We start from the raw sequence: 18967 nt of genomic DNA on the forward strand, positions 1-18967 counted from the left end.
GCCTGTTTCATGCCGCCGCCGGGAGATACGCTCGGCGTATCGATAAAACCTCATTTGGCCCGAGAGACCGATGTTTGCTTTATGATTAAGATGCAACAAGAAGCTTTGTATGCCTTTGGCCAGTCATGTCCACTAGTTTTTACCGTCTCGCAGAAAGCACATTAACACTATCAATCTCCATGTTTGTTATGTTTCCAATACAAAGGCAAACTAAACTCAGACATGCAAACAAACAATGTATAACGGTCGATTGAGCACAACTGCTATTAAATCGGCAGGGGAATTCAACAACTACGTGATTGGAAAACAAGTTTACGCTACTGTGCTCCAAAAAACTTCCAAAATAAAACTTGATTTTGATGGAACATTTTATGGTTGTTTCTAATAGGGTTGTTGTTTATCGTATTTCTTCTCTTCTTCTAAAAAGTGAGTATTCTTATCTTCATGAGGGTAGTTTGTTAGTCTCGCATTTTAAGTTTTACCCTCAAGGAAACAAATACTGTCACAGAGAAAACAAATTTCCAATTCAAACTGACGTTTGCAAACACTCGTCAGTCAACAAACATCTAAATAAGGTCATCTGATGAACCTGTTTGTTTGGCCTACCAAACTACTAGCAATATCTTTTGGTCTGATGTGGTCACAACGACTATAAACATTTTAAGATATAAACACCAAAACCAAACATGACTTCTTTTGTTAAGGCAGAAAATGCCTCCACGGGCAACAGAATGCACTCTTAGCATCACAGCAGGCAGCACTCAAGTGTGAGAAGTCACATTTAGCACATTCAACACACCACAACAAATGAGCACAACACAAAACAATTGGACCAGCTCTTGCTTATTCTTTCTATAATAATGCATACAGGCTGGAAATTGTCAACTACATTTCCAGTAATGCGCCTCTCATCACTTTTGGCGCGTCTCCAGCCAATGCGGGACAGGGAGGAGGTGCCCAAGTGAGGGAGGAGAGTCGGCAGGGAGGAGAGGCTCAGTCCTGTGCATAGCCACTGTATCCATAGCTGAGAGCTCCTCCTAATGCACGCATCATATTAGAGTTGATCTGTTCTCGTCACGTTGAATCCAGTTTGGAGCTTTATTTTGATCGTACAGAATGTCATGAGACGCATGGAGTAGAAAATCAAGATGGAAAACTTCAACATGACATGTCTGTGGATTGTTTTTGCGTCGTATTTGATTTTTCTACCACTCACAGGTAGGAAAAAGCATACTTGCTGCTATAAAGCCTTTACTTACCCTTTAAGAGTATACCAATTCTCCGCTGTGAACACAAGTTGCACTTTTTGCGCTAGGGAGTAGTGATGGGAAAATGAAGCTTCAAGATGCTTCATGAACCAGTTGTTTTATTTATTGGGCCCTTTTGATGGCACTCTGATCAACATAGGCCAGAAAGCACACTCACGTGGCATTTCTTAAACCTTCTTTAAACCAAGTGCCATCTAGAGGAGTAAAAAAAATACAATAACTGGTGCATGAAGGAAATTTGAAGCTTTGTCTTTTAAGTTCTTGTTTTGGGTTTGAATGTTTGGGGATTACTTGGACCTGATGGACATATAAAGCCAAATCAACATAAAACATGTAAAAAATTATATCTAAATAAATACATTTGGATTAAATGTGGAGACCAAATGTCCATTTTCCTCTATATACCAGAAACGTGTCATTAAGATAAACTCAGTTTATTGAGAAATAAGCAAAATCACAACACATATTTATATTATATTTTTGTGGAAAAGGAAAAATAGCCCCGCATCTGGATGTTTACCAAAATGACTCTAAATTTAAAAGGTTCTTCTTGGTCCCATGCCACACCCCTCCACCAAGTTTCGTGGAACTCAACAAAGTAGTTTTTACGGACTACGCAACCTAACAAAATTTAATGTGGCATTCGTTCTTTCCACGCTTTTATGGGACACTTGAAAGATTTAAAATGTGGTCCCCATTTACAGAAAATATAATAGTTGAATATCAACCGTGACAATTTATTAAATAAAACAGCAAAATGTCTACTCTTGTATTTGTGTGCACATTATTAGAATTTCTTTTGATTAGGAGGAGGAACATTGTGAAGATAGTTGGTTTGGCTCTTCCACTTTCGATCATGTAAATGTTTGCGATCGTCTGAATCGAGTTTAACGATGCAGTTGAACTTATCGTTGAACTCAAGTGAGCTCAGGTTTACAGATCCTATCAGTGATTATTTGTATAACCACCATGGAGGAATAGAAGGAGGAGAAGGGATGGGGGGGTGTCGGGAGGGGTTGCGTCTTCTCCCGCCAGCCAACAGGTGTGTGTGTTGTCTGTTACAAAGCAATCAATTATTCATCGAAACTGAAATGATACTTTGCACTGAGCACAGCAAACAAAGCTCTCAACACACAAAAAGTCTTTTAACGCAAAGCCACAGTGGCATCTTGCCATGAATCTTCACAAGTCTTGCCGAAAAGGCACAACATTTGCTTTGCGCCAGAAAGAAAAGTGGATGTTGACGTTTCACAGAGGTGCCGGTTTGCGTCCTCTGGAGCTTGCTTCGGTTTGGCCTCAAGGCACAACAGTCAGATAAATATTCTCTTCTTGAAAAAGTGCCCCGGCATGCAAGAGAGAGACAAAGAGAAATCTTCTGGCTGACGGTTACCTAAGATGGAAATGTTAGATATGTATATTTATCCTGAGTGAACAATTTTAGAGGCCTGAGGTCATGATTACTCAGCTCATATCTATTGATTATTCCACTGAGTTAGATGGCAATATATCTTCGGTGGCTGTGTGCCAATCAAAACATGCATTTTAATCATCACATTAAGACCCATATTTATTCTCTGCCAGCTCTTTGTTAATTTTAGCAACATCTCAGCATTAAGTTAGACTACCAACCAGGAAAACGAAACACTTTCTTCCACTGTCTGATTTGATTTCTTTTATTTCCAATTCATATAGACAACATTATGGAATTGCTCGGTTTGTTTTTTTTCTTGATCATGTGACATGGCTCCATGTTGCTGGGCAAACTAAAAGCTCCACATACTAAGCCCGAGCAACTCGCAGGAAAAAAACATAGCGGAGAAACAACAAGGAGAGGTAGCGTGAACACAAAATCTGATAAAGTAAATGTTTTTTCAGCTAATTGCTCTCATGCAAAATCCCCACAGCTTTATACATTTGTCTTTCTTCCTGTTCTGTATTAAGTTTGTCATTAATTTATTGCAGCATTTCTCCTTAAGGTGCAACTTTGAACAACTATGACTCCATTTACTAAAACACTTACTGCATCTGGTTTACGGTCCTGGCAGGGATCAGAACCTATCTCAGCTGATTTGAACGGGAATCGATCTCTCACTGTTTGGCTGTATGAAAGACAGTTACAGGAACCACTCCATACCCCAATGAGAAAATAGTGTGTCCCAAAAATTGTCAATTTGTTCATCCTTTGTCTTTTTCTCCAGGGTGGTGTAAACCCGTCATCTCCCCCAGTGGGCCTCATATAGTTATTCCCAAGCGTGGCAAGCTGGAGCTCTATTGCCATGACAATGCCACCACACCTGGTGCTACATCCAGGTTGAGGTGGCAGAGGGAAAACGCTCGCAGACTTGAGGGGGAGGTGGAGGAGGCCGGCGCTGCTATTGTCAAGGTGCCCGCAGTGCAAAACTACCACATGGGCCGCTACGTGTGCATCAATAACAGTACACGGGAGCGTGCGTCCATCTACGTCTATGTGAAAGGTGGGGGCAAGGGTTGTGTGCACCCGTTATTCTCTCGCCCCAGTGCCCGCAGATAATAAAAGTTGATTTAACTTGCATGGATGTGAACTCTCCATGTTCCACAGACCCTGTCAGTGCCTTCCAGCGCACCATGGTCAACGTCATCCTGGTGCGTGCGGGCGAGAACTGCACTATTCCCTGCCTGGTGACCAACCCGGACGTCACGCTGCTGGCTTTGCAGACGTGTGACGGGCGACCTTTGCCCTACGCCATGAGTTATTGGACCCACCACGAGCAAGGTGTTATCATCGGCAATGTGAGCAGGGCTTTTGAAGGATGCTACGTGTGCGTGGGAGAGCTAGGAGCAAAGAAAGTGACATCGAGCCAATACACCGTGGACGTGCGGCTGGGTAAACATTGCGCAAGTTTCTACTTTTGTCCAACGGCTTCCCACTTGCCCTCGGAACGTGTCAACATAGCTGTGCTAGATTTGTCATTTGGGTGCTAATGAATTGAGACTGCAGCATAGTAGCCTTCTGGTTCCAGCTTCCACCTACATTCCATGTTGGTATGTGTTCTGCGATTGTCTGGTGACCAGTTCAGGATGAATCTCACCCAAATTCAGCTGGGCCAGGCTCCAATTCTCCAATAACCATGCTAATTGCTAAGCTAACCAAGTTTAGACAGTAAAATAGAATAAAATTGAAAACTTGCTCCTCAAATTAAGTAATTCATTCGCAAAATTGATCTGCAAAGGACATTATTTTGAGCCTTGCCAAATTCTCCTAAACTATTTAACCTTGTTACAAGTGCAATTTAAAACAATTTTTGACAGACTATAAATGGATGGACACCAAATTCAAATCCCCAAAAATCATCCCAGCACAAAATGTCGCTGTCAAACGAAGAGCTGACCTTCATGTTTGTATTTATCCCTGCACAGCATAACAATGTCCAAACAAAGACATGGCTGGGTAGAGTTATTGGTCTCCTTTTTGAGTGATGGCGAGAGGGAGTAAAACGTGGTTGTGGTGAAGGACACGGGGATGAACAGCACGCCAGGCCGAACAAAGCTTTGTAACAGTGCATGAAGGTGGCATTTGGACTAAATAGAGTTATGACAACCCTTAGCAAACACAACCGCTAGCGACGTCAGTGACAATTATTGAAAGCGATAAATCATGCACTTTATGTGTGCCTAAGGTTAAACATATGCAAATATAAATGTGTGCATGTGTGTTCAGGTTTAGGAATCTCGAAGCTCTTTAAGTTGATTACAAAAATCCCTTCATTGCTATTCAGATGAGTTATTATGTTTAGCAATTCAGCCAATCTATTAATTGCACACACCTAAATAGAAAGGATCAAGGATTCCTACTGACTTTTTTTTTTTTTTAAATGCATTTCTGATGTCCTTTTGAATTTCTTGGTGCAGTTCCAGAGGTGCTTCCGGTTATCACACTGTCCCAGAGAGACAAGGTTATCTTGCGCAACGGGGAGAAGTTTGAGCTTACTTGTAGCTCTTCCAATGTCAACCCAGACTTTAGTGTCAAATGGGACTATCCATCAAAGGCGGTGAGTTGTTTTTATTTTATTTTATTTTAATCAATCATGTTACTCGAAAGACACATGTGACTTAATTGAAAGACTTAGGTTGAAAGAGCTCAAACAAACAATGTGCCATTTCATTCAGAGGGTCCTTTTTTCTCAAACTTGGTTAAAGGGGTTTCAATTTGACTTATTTTCTATGGTGTGATAAAAACAAACTTAAATGGACTCAAGGCATTATTCAGCGTCAAATAGTGATTCAATTGTGATGATCAAAGGTCACATCCATCACATTCTCATGTAATGTGACAAGTCAGGAATGCCCATAGGGAATTTCATTAGATCAGGCAAATTCAATGGCGAGTACCCAAAGGTCAATTTCAATCAAAGTTCTATTGAAAAAAAGTTTTTTCTTGATATTTGGTAATCTGAGAGAGTTGAAACCTTAACTAGGGTTGAATTCGATTGTGGTTTGTCCTTCCAGTAGTATATTTTGTATTATGTTCTACAAATGTGATTGGAAAACAAAACAGCACTTAACCTTGCCGTTGTTTGCTGCCTGCAGCATCCAGATGAAGTTCACACCTCGCACATCCTTTTCGGGTCTCGAGATTATCAACGGGCCTCCCGGCTCTTGATAGGATCAGTAAAACGAACAGACTCGGGGATGTACCGCTGCTCGGCCCACAATGAGAGAGGCGGGAGCTCCAGAGCGCTGCACCTGAATGTCTGCGGTAAGCATAAAAGAACAAATAAAGTAATGTCTACTTAGATGGCATTACATCATTCTATCTAGTTATGGAATCTCCAATAAAACGATGATTGATACAATACACCAGAGCATACGTATGGAAGATTTAAACTCTGAAGCAATTTGCCCCCTTTAGCAACCCTATAGAAAGGTTAATGTCACAGTGCTCACGGAGCTGTTAAATGTAAAAGTATGATGTCATCAACTTGATCTTTCCTGAATTGTGCACCATAGCCATCACGTCATCTCCATGAGTTCCATGAGTTTAGACTTCTAATCTATAAAAGAATAAAAAAACGACATGTAATACCTTAAAGCTTCTTCTTCATTTGCATGTTATGCAAATCCCGGAGCCTTAAAGGAACATCCAAGCCCACACTTAAGTTTCCATTAAGTCTGTGGACATGTTGTGACATGTCTTGTTGAAAAAGACCATGGCAAGGTGGTGCCATGTTTTAGAAGCAAATAAAATGACAGAACAAACACTAAAAAACGGTCTACTAATATACACTAACATTCAACTGGATTTTTTAGCCCGATGTCAAAAGGCACATTTAAAATGCAATCAAAAATGTTAACTGATATCTCATTTAATCCAACATGAAAAATATGATAATAGTTTATTTTACATGACCAGAAATGAACAACTCTGTGTATATGTTGTACAGATAAAGGCTTCATTACCATGTTAAGTCACCCAAGTCCCGTCCAGGCCAATGTGCGTGAGGGGGAAAGCCTAATTCTTCGAGTGGAGTTAGAATCCTATCCATCACCCAGCGTTCTGTCTTGGTCTTACAATGACAAACGTCTGCTCAATACCACAGAGCATGTCATCACTATCCACCAACACAAATACAGGTATCATTGTAGCATGTCGTCAGATTCTGGAATAAGAGTATTCACCCAGATAATAAATCTCATGTGACTTTGCATTTAGGTACATTAGTGAGCTGAAACTTGTGAGGGTTCTTGGCTCCGAGGGCGGCGTCTATAAATTCTCAGCCGGTCACGAAGACGCGTCCGTCGACCATCTATTTCACGTATACGTCAATAGTAAGTCAATTCCTCTACATTAACACAGTTCCTAAGGCTTTGAGTATCTGATGATGAGGTTTATATGTAAGGCAAGCCGGTCATCATCGCCCAGGAAGGGCCAGTCGATGGTCAGGTGCGGTGCGTCGCCGCCGGTCACCCAGTTCCAAAAATCAGCTGGTACATCTGTGACATTCCCAACACGAGGTATTACCTCAACCCACTCATCATTATTTTATGCATATTTTAACTTCTACTACAACTTTTGACTAATGACCTGTCCCAATTGTGCATTTTAAAAAAAATGCTACAAGGCAAAAAAAAAACAGCATCAAGTAAAGAAAGTTTGGTAGCAACAATCTGAAATTAAAATGACGATAAGTCTCACGGTGACCTGTCAATAACACAAATGATTATGATTCGCCGAGGGGTGCAATATTACAGGAATGACCTTCCGCATAACCTCTCCTCAGGTGTTCCCACCTACCCAATGCCACCCAATGGGAGACTACGGATGTCGCCATAGTGACAGAGTCCACCTATAGTAGGAGTGAAGTGGAGAGCCGATTGAACATCAGCAAGGAGCATGGCAACTATCATACACTGGAGTGCGTGGCCTCGACAGAGCAGGAGGAAGCGTACATGCTCTTCTCTATCAGCGGTACCACATCATTAAGATCTCTAACACACAAACACATTTGTAGATGTGATTAGATAGATTTGTAGATCTCGTAAACACCTCCACAGATCTACACAAACAACCCCCCCCCTGTGTGTACACCAAGTGTGTGGTTACTGACTGCAGATTGAATGAGATTATTATATGCTGACAATGCAGGCTGGGATTAGATGGTGTCAGTACGCTAATCCAGGACACACAAACAAACGCTACTGCTGCAGCTGCATGTCTTAATCCTGAGGATCATCTGAGGCCCTGTGTTGTGTGTAAAGATGTATCTAACTCCCGATTGCGGCTTTGTTCCCGAACAGAGCGACTCGTCCCGCATGAACTGTTCACCCCACTGCTAACCGGCACGGTGGTCACTGGTGCTTTCCTCGGCTTCTTTGTTGTGGTGCTGCTCTATATGTACAGGAAGGTAAGAGAGCAAACACAGCCCAAAATGCCACGTCATGACTTCATATTTGAATCCTTTTGACGTTGTGTCATAAAATAGATATTGCCTTTAACTTTACTTGCAAAGGAATTGCACTCTTCCCCCTGATGAATCATGTGTGATTCAAGTCAGCATCTGTGAGCAACATCCCGCTGATAGCCTTTTTTCCATCTTTTTTTTTTTTTGTCGAACAATCTGAATGTGTTTTAATGACTCAGTCAGCCATTAGGCGGATTCAATCGACACGCGTCTGGAAGAGCATGACATCTTGCTCTTATTACAGTGCAGTGACTCAGGCTCCAAAGGCTTGCATCAGCATGTAAAGTGCATGGAGAGCAAATTATTGTACACAGTGCAGATGATGTAGCAATGAGAGGATACCAAACATGCAATTACTGGCTAAAAAGAATGAGAAACACCTGCACAATAATTACAAAAATAATAAGGAAAAAAATTACAAAATGATCATATTTTTTTCCCCCCAAGAACTGTAAGGTTAAAGTGTAGAACTCGACCATGACTGTTGAATTTGAATTGGCACCATAATGCGCATTTTGAATACTTCTGAGTGTCCATCAAAAAGAATCATTATTGTCTTTGTAAAAGAAATATTTTTGATACAATTCGGCTGTAGAGGTAATTCTGGACATTGCAAAAAGCCAGCTCTGTCTCCATCAAGCCCCACCTCTTCTTCTCCTCTTTCAAACAGAAACCGAAATTCCAAAACCAGTGGAAAGTCATCGAGAGTATCCATGGCAACAACTACATTTACTTCGACCCCACCCAGCTTCCCTACGACTCTAAATGGGAATTTCCTCGGCAGAAGTTACGCTTTGGTATGACAATTGCCTTTCTTGAATCGTGTGTACAAGCTAAACGATGCTAAAAGTTCATCTGTGTGAACACACAGGTAAGACTCTAGGTTCTGGAGCTTTTGGGAAAGTGGTGAGGGCCACGGCGTACGGCCTTTGCTCGGCCGACACGGTCACGACGGTCGCCGTCAAGATGCTCAAATGTAAGTGTCCTTTTGTAAAAAAAAAAAAAACAAAACAATTCTTCGCCTGCTGCAACAAGGTCAGCCGGGCTTAATGTCCCCTATGACGATGTCATCGCAGCCAACGCTCACGCCACGGAGAAGGAAGCGCTGATGTCAGAACTGAAAGTGCTCAGTTACCTCGGCAACCACATGAACATCGTCAACCTCCTGGGAGCCTGCACAGTCGGAGGTGAGCGGAACTTCAAAACAAGAGTGGAGTTCTTACTGCAGGAGTCGTGAATCATCTTTCTTTTGCTTTTCCATGACTTCATTATTGATTTCTCTATGGTTGTCTGAGGCGGCGTAAAAAGCACAGTTATTATGCTTTTAAGAGAAATCCAATATTGGACTGTCAAGTCAATGGCAGCCAGCCCTGACAATAAGTTGATGGAATGCAGTCAAAGAGTATTATCTCGCTGTCTGGGCCTCGGAATTGACCACTGTAGAATCTTGATGGATAGATACCAAATAAGTAGAAAGACACTTGGCATGAAAAGTCCTCATTTAACGCTATTGAATACTGACCAGACTTCAAATATTGGCATTTTGTCACACCGCTTTCATATTATCCCACTTTGTCCGTGCAAATGCCTATCGAATTGACTTAAGCGATAATGAACTACTTCTAATCACAAACAGCATCTCCGTATTTTCGTTTCGTTGCAGTCCAATTGATTTGATCAAATCTCTGCTCCCTTCCAGGTCCAATTTTAGTGATCACTGAATACTGTTGCTATGGCGACCTACTCAACTTCCTGCGCAGGAAAAGAGAGTCCTTCCTAAATTCCCAAACGGGCAATGGTTACTATCGCAACGTCTCCAAGCAAACAGAGCCTGCAAGGTAATCTTCTGCTAACTGGGAAATCACAGTTGAAATTTATTTTACAGCTCATAATTTATCAAGCGAATATGTGTGCAGCAGAGATGCGCTGGGTACCGAATATATGCCGATGCGCTCTTCGGACAAAGAAAGGTCCTCGCAGTCAGGTAAAGCTTTTCCCATCATGCATTGCAGCATGACTGATTTACACACCATGTTAAAATAGTGATTGGTCTTCTTTAGAAGATCCAGATGAGCTTTCTCTGGCTGCTGAAGATCTTTTGAGCTTCTCCTACCAGGCAGCCAAAGGGATGGAGTACATCACGTCTAAAAACGTAAGTCGGCTAGTTCACCAAATAATTGGTCCACAATCAGGTACAGCTAACGATCCATCACAACCAGAACCGGTTCCAAAATCAATATATACACATCTGTGTTTGTGCAGTGCATCCACAGGGACCTCGCCGCCAGAAATGTTCTTCTGACTCACGGCAGGGTGGCCAAGATCTGTGACTTTGGCTTGGCACGGGACATCACCACTGATTCTAGCTACGTGCTTCGTGGCAATGTGAGTTGAGCACCTGTTCATCTCATCCTGTGCTTGTCCACTGGTACATAGCTTTGAATGTGAGCGTGAATAGTTGTTTGTCTGATTGTGCCCCTGGCTCGCCATCAGTGTATTCTTGCAAAAGGCAGCTTGGATAGACTCCAGCTCGATCGACGAATGAGGACGAGTGGGAGAGAAAATGAGTAGTTGCATTGAGTTTCCATTGTGTTCAGAATTTAGCGACACCTTGTATTTCACACTAAAGAAGCGAATCCAATTTTAAAACATGGCTCAATGGATTTTTTTTCCAAAAGTATGAGTTCCAACGATTTCCAGAAATCATTAGAACAAACACTCCGTATTGTGAATGTAATGTGGCCTTTCATCCATGCAGGCACGTCTTCCAGTCAAGTGGATGTCTCCAGAGAGCATCTTTGATTGTGTCTACACATATGAGAGTGATGTGTGGTCCTACGGCATCTTGCTATGGGAAATCTTTTCATTGGGTAAACAATTTAAAGTTATAGAATGTCTGACAAGAGAAGCATTAAAATTCCATAACACACCAAATGTGTGTGACGCAGGTAACAGTCCATATCCTGGGATGCAGGTGGGCTCGGCATTTTACAGAATGATTCAAGAGGGCCACAGGATGAACAAGCCAGAGTTTGCTCCCATTGAGATGTAAGTACAGTGTGTGTGTGTGTGTGTGTATATTTGCCCTCCATTATCAGAGTTGAAAATATCAAATTAAATTTTAGGATTGATTTATTCATACAACTCCAATAAATGTAAGACTGCATGCCCCTCCAGGTATGACATGATGCTCTCATGCTGGAATCAGGACCCTTTGAAAAGACCCTCTTTCAGAAAACTGGTGGAGAGGACTGAGCTTCTTCTGTCGGAAAATACCCGGAACGTAAGTAGAGCAAACCATGAATGATTTCGATTGTCTTATAATATCACATGCCTTTCCCTCGTGATTCTTTGTTCATTATATCTGAACTTATTTAGAATGTTGGGATGTGAAAATGGGGGTGTTTACTTGTTGGCGGATTCCCTCCCCCGGACAAAAGAAACAATCAAGCTGTCATTTTGCAGGTTTACCTGAGGCTGAGCAATGCTGCTGGTCCTTCAGACAATCAGAGGGCGACATCACGAAGGCTGAGCTCCGTGTGCAGCACCACGGCCCCCAACCAGCCTTTACTGCAGAATACCGCGGATGTCTTCTTGGACTATGTCTGAAGAAATTCACACAAATAGATTACATGTTACATTTGACTGGAGTAATCTTCAGCTGCATGTACGCGGCGAGTCCTGCAGCCACACATTCCACAAACATGGCCGACATGCTGTGCTGGAACTTTATTTTGCTATGGGGGTTCGAGATTTTGCCATCATTTCAAAAACATCTGAGGCTTGATGATTTATAGTAGTAACAGTGCTTTCGTACTGAATCCTACTAAAGTCTAACAGGAACAGGCTGCCTACTTGCACATTGCTGTTTAATTTTGACAGACAATTTGTACAAAAAGTGTATTTTTTTTTTTCTTTTAACAAATATTACAAGCATTTCTATCTTTCTTTGAACAAAATCTCATCTTGACATAGTGAACGAGTTATTTATATCTAAATATTTCCATGCCACAATTTTCACAATTCAACTTTTAAGTTCAAATTTGTTATGAATATAATGTAACAATAAATTCCCAGAGAAGTGATGAAATGATATAATTAGGTAACATGCAAAGATTTAACCATAGATTTGAAGGCTTTTCATAGTCTTGAGGGCCCTCTGCGGGACAGAAATGCCAAATCTTACTGAAAAATAAATGAGATTGTTAAGAAAAACGACCCATCATGTACAACGATGTCACGGTGGGGGTCAGGGAGGCGTCCAGCCTGTCATCATATTTTAAACTTGCAGTTGTTGCTGGCTACAGCTTTATTGTTTGTTTGAATGGCCATGAGCAAGCAGCTTGACAGCCATCTTAGATTAGCATTAGCTTAATGACAAGAAACAGAAAGAAAAACAGACTTATTCCTAGATTTAATCACCAAAGACACTTAGCATTCAAACTTTAGAAACAGAGAGCTCTCAAATTAACTGGCTTCATTCTAAAAAGTAGCAAGCAACTGCACACGGAGAGCTAAAAGTAGCTTGTTAAATAAGTAGTACCTTACCTTAGCATCAAGACTGTTTCCCAATGTGGCTTGTTAGCTACTGCAGCATGAGAAAAAAAAAAAGAAAACATAACCCCCCCACTGCTAGTTATTTTAACATCAAAACACGAAGCATAAAAACTTATTGTTCAAATCCTAAATAGCTGCTTTCTTTGGTGCTAAATATTCTGCTTAATGCTGCTTTGTAGTTAATGTGCAACGTTTTCCTTACAAATCATCAGTTCATTGGGAGAACAATCATCAAATTGTCTTTAATTAAAGTCCAAGCCACTATGTGATGTGTCAAAACGGCATGCAAGCACTAATTCCTTATAAAGAACCTCAAAAAGTTAAAAAGAAAGAAAAAGGCTGGATGTTACCAATTGTAAGTTGTATAGTTGGCTACTGTAACGGACCAAACGGGTGGTCAGATGAATGTATTTTGTGGAATTGGCCTAATCTTGGTTTAGTGTGGAGGACTAAGTGATTGACCGATTGATGTGTGTGTGTGTTTCATTTGGTGTTACATGTGTACGTACTGTAAATACAATAGATATGTGCCTTTAGATTTTGACTGGCTATGTCTGGTTGTCACGAGGGCTCAAGCTCTGGTTAGGAGGTCCTTGCAGTTTTGATACAGTTTGTTGACTTGTAATAATAAAGAAAGTACCAGTGATGGTAGAGGCAACAGCGTGTCCATTTTATGCGTTGATTTTTTTTTTTTTCAAGGAAAATTCATTCACATTGCCACATATAATTGCAGCTGTGTTTATTTTCAAATTGACCAAGAGGAGAGATGGGGGTTATAATAACAATAACATTTTTTGCTTCAAAATATTGATTATTATAACATTTGACTTTGGGGTAGATAAAAGGAGCACAGGGATATACTACATACAGGGTACATACAGTACAAGAAAGCATAGCACCGTTTTACACAGAATACGGTTGTCTTTTGTGTACAGTATTACACTAGCATTTCAACCAATTTATATTGTGGGTAGGTCATCTGTGAGGAGGGGCGGCCATTGTCTTGACACATTAAATATAATACACCTCAATTTGATTGGGGATAGTTAAAAAAAATATTCAGAGCTTCTTTTATAATGTTAAACCTGTCCATTATTATAATCTATTCTTTTTTTGCAAGACATATACTTTCCTTCTTTCATGTAATCAACAACATCCATTGGTCTTTTTTTTTTTTTTTAAGTAAGAAAAACACCTATAGGCCTACTGTACATTCTTTGGGCTGGCTTATCAGTGACACGCACACTCAAGAAAGGAACAGATTGGCATTACGCTTCAGAGTGATGCCTCACGCACGCTAAAGATGATCTGGTTTTGTGGTGAGTGGTCAATGTTGCAAGAAATAGATTTTTTTTTTTTAGAGATTGGCTTGATGTGTTACTGTGGTTAAGTGTTGGGCTGTCAGTCATTTAACAACAATTCTGCAAGGTGGGAGGGGGGTGACTCGTGCTGCATTGTCTACAAACACCCACTTTTTTTCACTCACATCTACTTCCATATGAAAATAAGATGGTTTGACAGTGACATGTTTAGCATGCTTGCACAAATACACACATTCTGCCTCTCTCACACACACACATATACGCACGCACACTTATTCAAGTTGAGCAGTCCCACACACGGGCTTCCAGAACACTGAGCCCAACCGGCAAGGAAAGTTTCTTGAATCTTACAATTTTCTTTATACTGCAACGCAAGAACTGATTGGCTATCGCCAGGGGTTACCAATATTGTTCCCCCTGAGAAATACACGAACAACTCAGGAACAACACACACAATATTCACTGCGCACACACACGTACATACATACATACAAGCGCGCACACACTAAAGATGTGCAGTGGAACCTCCAAAGTCAAGCACCCCAAAACTAAGCTTGAAGGAAAACATGTCGAAACAGCAAACGTAGTGACCGACGTCAGGTAATTGTGTTTTTTTATTTATTTATTTATTTTATTTGATACCATCACACTAAAAGTGGTGGCAGAGAGCAGAAGCGTAATGACGACATAGAACCACAAATGAAATTGAAATATTAGCTGCATAAATGTTAACTTTACGAATGTTAATAACTTTTGAAAGCACAATAACGAAAGCTTACCAACAAAGGACTTCTGTTCTTGCTTCATATGTTGGAAGACTGAATTCCGAGTGAAACACTTAAAAGAAACTTGAGTTCTACAATACAACGGTTAACTAGGAACAAGCTTGATGGCGACAGTTTGCGCAAATCCATTTGCTTTACATTACTCGTACAAAAAAAAACATTTGGAAATGTTGGACAACTTGAAAGTGGAGTTTGACTTTGAAGGTTACACCACTAAAACACATTCTGGAAGAGAACCAAAGATGACTCCCCTTCACCGAACGTCAACACTTTCCTTCAGACCGAGGCTTTTGCGTTTGATATGGCTTACTAGTGTAGTGAGGAGGTCCCCATTGATCTGGTCCTGCTTTTTTACTGCTGCTTGAGAACTGAGGAACAATTGTAGTGAACTGCATGATTCTTTTCTGAGGCCCAACGAGGAAGAGAAGGGTTAAACTGTGATCCCAAAGAGACCAGGAGACAAATGTCCCATGTTGAGGTTTACAGGTCCAAAAGAGGACCTCTACCTTTTGTCTGTAGAGGAATGTGGGTCATATCATCATCAGTCACCACACTCCTTGTGACTTTTCTTACTCTAGCCGCCGGTCGTTACAGAAGCACAGTTTAACCCTTCCTGGTCTGATTCCAGACTGAGGCAGAAGCATAACTTCCCACATTCCTGAGAGTGCAAGTACCATCCGGCAACTTCAAACCCTTACTAAGTCAATTACTGTAAGACACACACACACAAGCATACACTCCCCAAAATGCTCTCTCTCTCACACAAAACACACACACACGATACATTTCTCACACAAAGAGTCATGCCACAGTTGACAAGCGACTAGGTCTCGGACAGTGATTTACTGTACACAACCACATCAAGTGCTAAAGTTTCATGAGGATATACTGTTTGTTACGTATAGGGCTCTCTGAATGTCCAAAAAAATAATCCCTTCTAAATATATAGTATATATACACACACACTTGCGTGAGCGTTGTTAGGGGTTAGCTCTTGTTGTAAAATATATAAATTTGCGTATGTATGCCTTTGCTGTTGGGAATTCAAACTAACAGAACTATGTAATTGGCACTTTGAATCACTAAACCTCTTTTTTGTGATCATCCCGCAAACATTTCAGTTGGACTGTAATCAATAATTTTTCTTTTAAAGAGTTAAAAAAACAAAAAAAACAATGTCAATAGCTTCTTTTAGGCAGAGATCCTGCAATATTGCCAGATTAGAGCTATAACAGAAGGTCAGCATTTGCCTTTTTACTGTATGCGCTTTCACACCATGACTCCGCAGCCCGCATTATGATGGTCACAAGTGTGACATCAGCACCTAGCGTGACATCAAATACTTTGCTGAAAAGCAACAATTGCTTTCAACACAACATAGCATTGGAGAATTTCCTCACATACAGGTGGCAACCCACCTCTGTTACAACTCTCATCGTACTTCCCAAGGCCGAGAACTTGCGGGGTGGACTTTGTCCTTCTCCCCTCCATTCCGTGCCTTGCCCTTTACACAGAATAGCAATTCGGGGGTGGGGCAGGGGTTAAAAGGGCAAATGTCACAGTGCTTTACAAACACTTGAGTTGCAAAAAAAATAATAAAAATAACCTCACTCACCTTTGACTCCCCCAACCAGACTATTATAAGCTAATTGTGGACTTGAGTGAGAAAGGGGGGTGGGGGGGTCGGTTCATTTGAGGGATTTCGTCAACACGCCAAGAAACACTTTGAACAAAGTAAAAAAAAGTCAAAGCGACTAATAAAAGCTTACACAGTTATTCTTTCCATGCAATCATATAAAATACTACGTTTCCATTTCCTGTTAGGCTATATTGGATATTTACACGTTTTTCTCAATATCATACAGGAAATTTGTACATGGTTAGTTAGTCCATTTTGACACACCTCCAACAGTCTTCTGTTACCGTGGCGATGAGGCGTTTGTGTCATATTCCACCGACTATCTCGCTCCCTTCCAAGGAAAAACGGGGGAGCTTGCCGGGAGTTCATTTGTCCAGCCGTTACTGGTGATGCTCTTCCATGAGATCCTCGTGGAGTTGCAGATTTCCTTGTTGCCGTGATCCCACCTTTCAGCTGGAAAGGTTTGCCAAGCACACAATTAAAACAAATGTATGTGGCAGGCCTTTGGACTTTTCCTTTTTCTTTTCCAACAGGCCCTCCAGACCTTACTGCGGTTGGCTGCTGACACTGTCGGTCCTGTGCGACGACGGCGCTTTCTGCTGTTTCTGGGGTTGGGGTTTGAGCTGCTGCGGATGCCTCTGGTGGTGGGATTGTTGCTGTTGTTGCCTTTGTTGTGATTGTTGTTGCTGTTGTTGCTGCTGCTGCGGCTGTTGCTGTTGATGAGTTGTCTGGGTAAAGGTACCCTGCTGCTGAAGTGGGAAGGCTGCCTGTAGAATCAGCTGTGTGGATTGGTTACCATGGAGAAGACGAGTGCCCTAACAGGAAAGACATGGATACACCTATGAGCGCAACTTTTGTGTGATGGAATAAATTTCCACCTTGAAGTTGTTAGTGGGAAGACAAGTGTGAGTTGAAATAGATGTGTATTCAAAAAGTTCAATTCAAAAAGTGAAACACTCATTGGGAAAATACGTGCATGACAATACCATTCAATTCATGCACTTTTACTGCCATCTCGTGGTACCTGTAGGAACTGCTGCTGCTGCTGTTGCTGCCCCTGTTGGCCGCTTTGCGCCACCACAGCCGTCTGGTTGGAGGCGTCAGTCTGACCCTGGGAAGATTGCGCTGGTTGGAGAGTCAGTGTCTGTGTTTGTCCTCCCTGCTGAAGATGTACAGGAGTTGAAAAGGCAACATAGAGGAAGATATTCAAACGAACAAGGAGCAAGACCCCACCCCAAAATATGAATCACAATGCAACTTTGTCTTTACCTGTTGCCCACCGAAGGGGTTGTACGCGGTGACCACCTGGCCCATGAACATGGAGGTGGGAACCATGACAGCGCCGCATGCCATTGGAGCCGTTACAAGTTTGGTCACCAGCTGTTGCCCTGCTGGAAAACTGTTGTAGAAAGCAAAATAACAACACTTCATTCCCACACAAAGCTATTAAAATACCTTCATTGGATTGACAAATGTACCGGATCTGACGGTCCTGCGTGAAGGTGGCCACAGCTGTGCCTTGCTGCGTGTTGTTCTGCGGCAGACTGGTGCTGATCTGCAGCACGTTGTGCTGCCCCGGTTGGGAGATCATCATGGTATTGTACAGTTGGGCTGGCACAGAGTTTTGGGTCTGTGGCTGAGCCTGAGGGGGCTGTTGAGACTGTCGTTGGGTCTGCATGGGGGGGCGAAACAACAATTTAGATCCATTTCAGAGTTTCACAATGTCTTTATTTATCTTCCTCCGATGCAAAATGCACACAGTCAGAGATACGGTCAACAAATTTTATGAGAAAGCTCAAAGCCACAGAATGAGAAAATGGCTTGCAGCTGCATAATTTGCATAGTTTCATGCAGAACCAGAGATTGCATTGAATTTGAAACTGAAATAAAATCTATATTGTTCTATTGGCGGAAACTAAAAACATGTGCTTTGTTTCATTTTTGCAGCACAAACACATACTGTATGCTGTATGCATAAATTACGCTACGAACACTAAAAATAAAAAATAAAAAGAAAGAGAGGCACAATGTTTCAGAAACGACTTCCCAATCTGATCATGTGACCAGATATGAGAATGTTGGCCTAGTTTATTTTCACTTTTCTACACAGTGGTTAACTTAACCCTGGTATGAATATTCAAATGTTAAGCATACTTTAAAAAAAAAAAAAAAAAAAAGCCTATCCGGTACTTAAGGTTTTATGATGCTGACTATTTGAGCCTGTAACTAATTAAAGCCATGTTTGAAACTAGAACAACTTAGAAGCATCACGGAAGAGATTTTTTTCAGCTTTGGAGGCTCCGTTGGGTATATGTGTTATATTTGTGTGCAGTTGTTTGCATCCCACCTGCTGCTGAAGGCTTTGCTGAGGAGGAGGCGCCTGTTGCTGGATGGTGAGTTGTGGTGTTCCCGAATGGACCGGGTTGATTGCCGTTTGTTGGACCTGATTGCTCAGAGT

The 18967-nt window shown here is 41.6% G+C and overlaps 2 protein-coding genes across 10 annotated transcripts in view; one reads left to right on the forward strand and one right to left on the reverse strand.

The window, feature by feature from the left end:
• The first annotated feature begins 996 nt into the window (after nt 1-996).
• kitb (KIT proto-oncogene, receptor tyrosine kinase b) lies at nt 997-13421 on the forward strand. Of its 2 annotated transcripts, none has more exons than XM_049719786.1 (21): nt 997-1218; nt 3467-3742; nt 3847-4131; nt 5157-5296; nt 5835-6003; nt 6689-6878; nt 6958-7073; nt 7145-7259; nt 7526-7713; nt 8043-8149; nt 8877-9003; nt 9078-9182; nt 9283-9393; nt 9906-10044; nt 10123-10190; nt 10267-10358; nt 10469-10591; nt 10965-11076; nt 11155-11254; nt 11384-11489; nt 11672-13421. In XM_049719786.1, exons 1-21 carry the CDS (start codon nt 1149-1151, stop codon nt 11813-11815), a joined length of 2883 nt encoding a protein of 960 aa, XP_049575743.1. In that variant the 5' UTR covers nt 997-1148; the 3' UTR covers nt 11816-13421. The 2 variants fall into 2 exon arrangements, with proteins under 2 accessions (XP_049575743.1, XP_049575744.1); XM_049719787.1 differs by having other exon boundaries at nt 10126-10190.
• Nucleotides 13422-13485: 64 nt separating this feature from the next.
• Nucleotides 13486-18967, reverse strand: part of LOC125968581 (circadian locomoter output cycles protein kaput) — a 14791-nt gene continuing 9309 nt past the window's right edge. For 4 of the 8 annotated variants that reach the window (XM_049719791.1, XM_049719792.2, XM_049719795.1 and 1 more), the window contains 5 exons: nt 18857-18967; nt 17988-18181; nt 17779-17908; nt 17534-17671; nt 13486-17324 (listed from right to left, as the gene is read on the reverse strand). The exon at nt 18857-18967 is cut by the window's right edge. In XM_049719791.1, coding sequence (XP_049575748.1) covers nt 17055-17324; nt 17534-17671; nt 17779-17908; nt 17988-18181; nt 18857-18967 — 843 coding nt within the window. In that variant the 3' untranslated portion in view covers nt 13486-17054. The remainder of the gene's footprint in view (nt 17325-17533; nt 17672-17778; nt 17909-17987; nt 18182-18856) is intronic. The other 4 variants (XM_049719796.2, XM_049719793.1, XM_049719790.1 and 1 more) reach the window with 3 other exon arrangements.

The sequence above is a fragment of the Syngnathus scovelli genome, chromosome 5, assembly GCF_024217435.2.
Source record: "Syngnathus scovelli strain Florida chromosome 5, RoL_Ssco_1.2, whole genome shotgun sequence".
Taxonomy (NCBI): domain Eukaryota; kingdom Metazoa; phylum Chordata; class Actinopteri; order Syngnathiformes; family Syngnathidae; genus Syngnathus; species Syngnathus scovelli.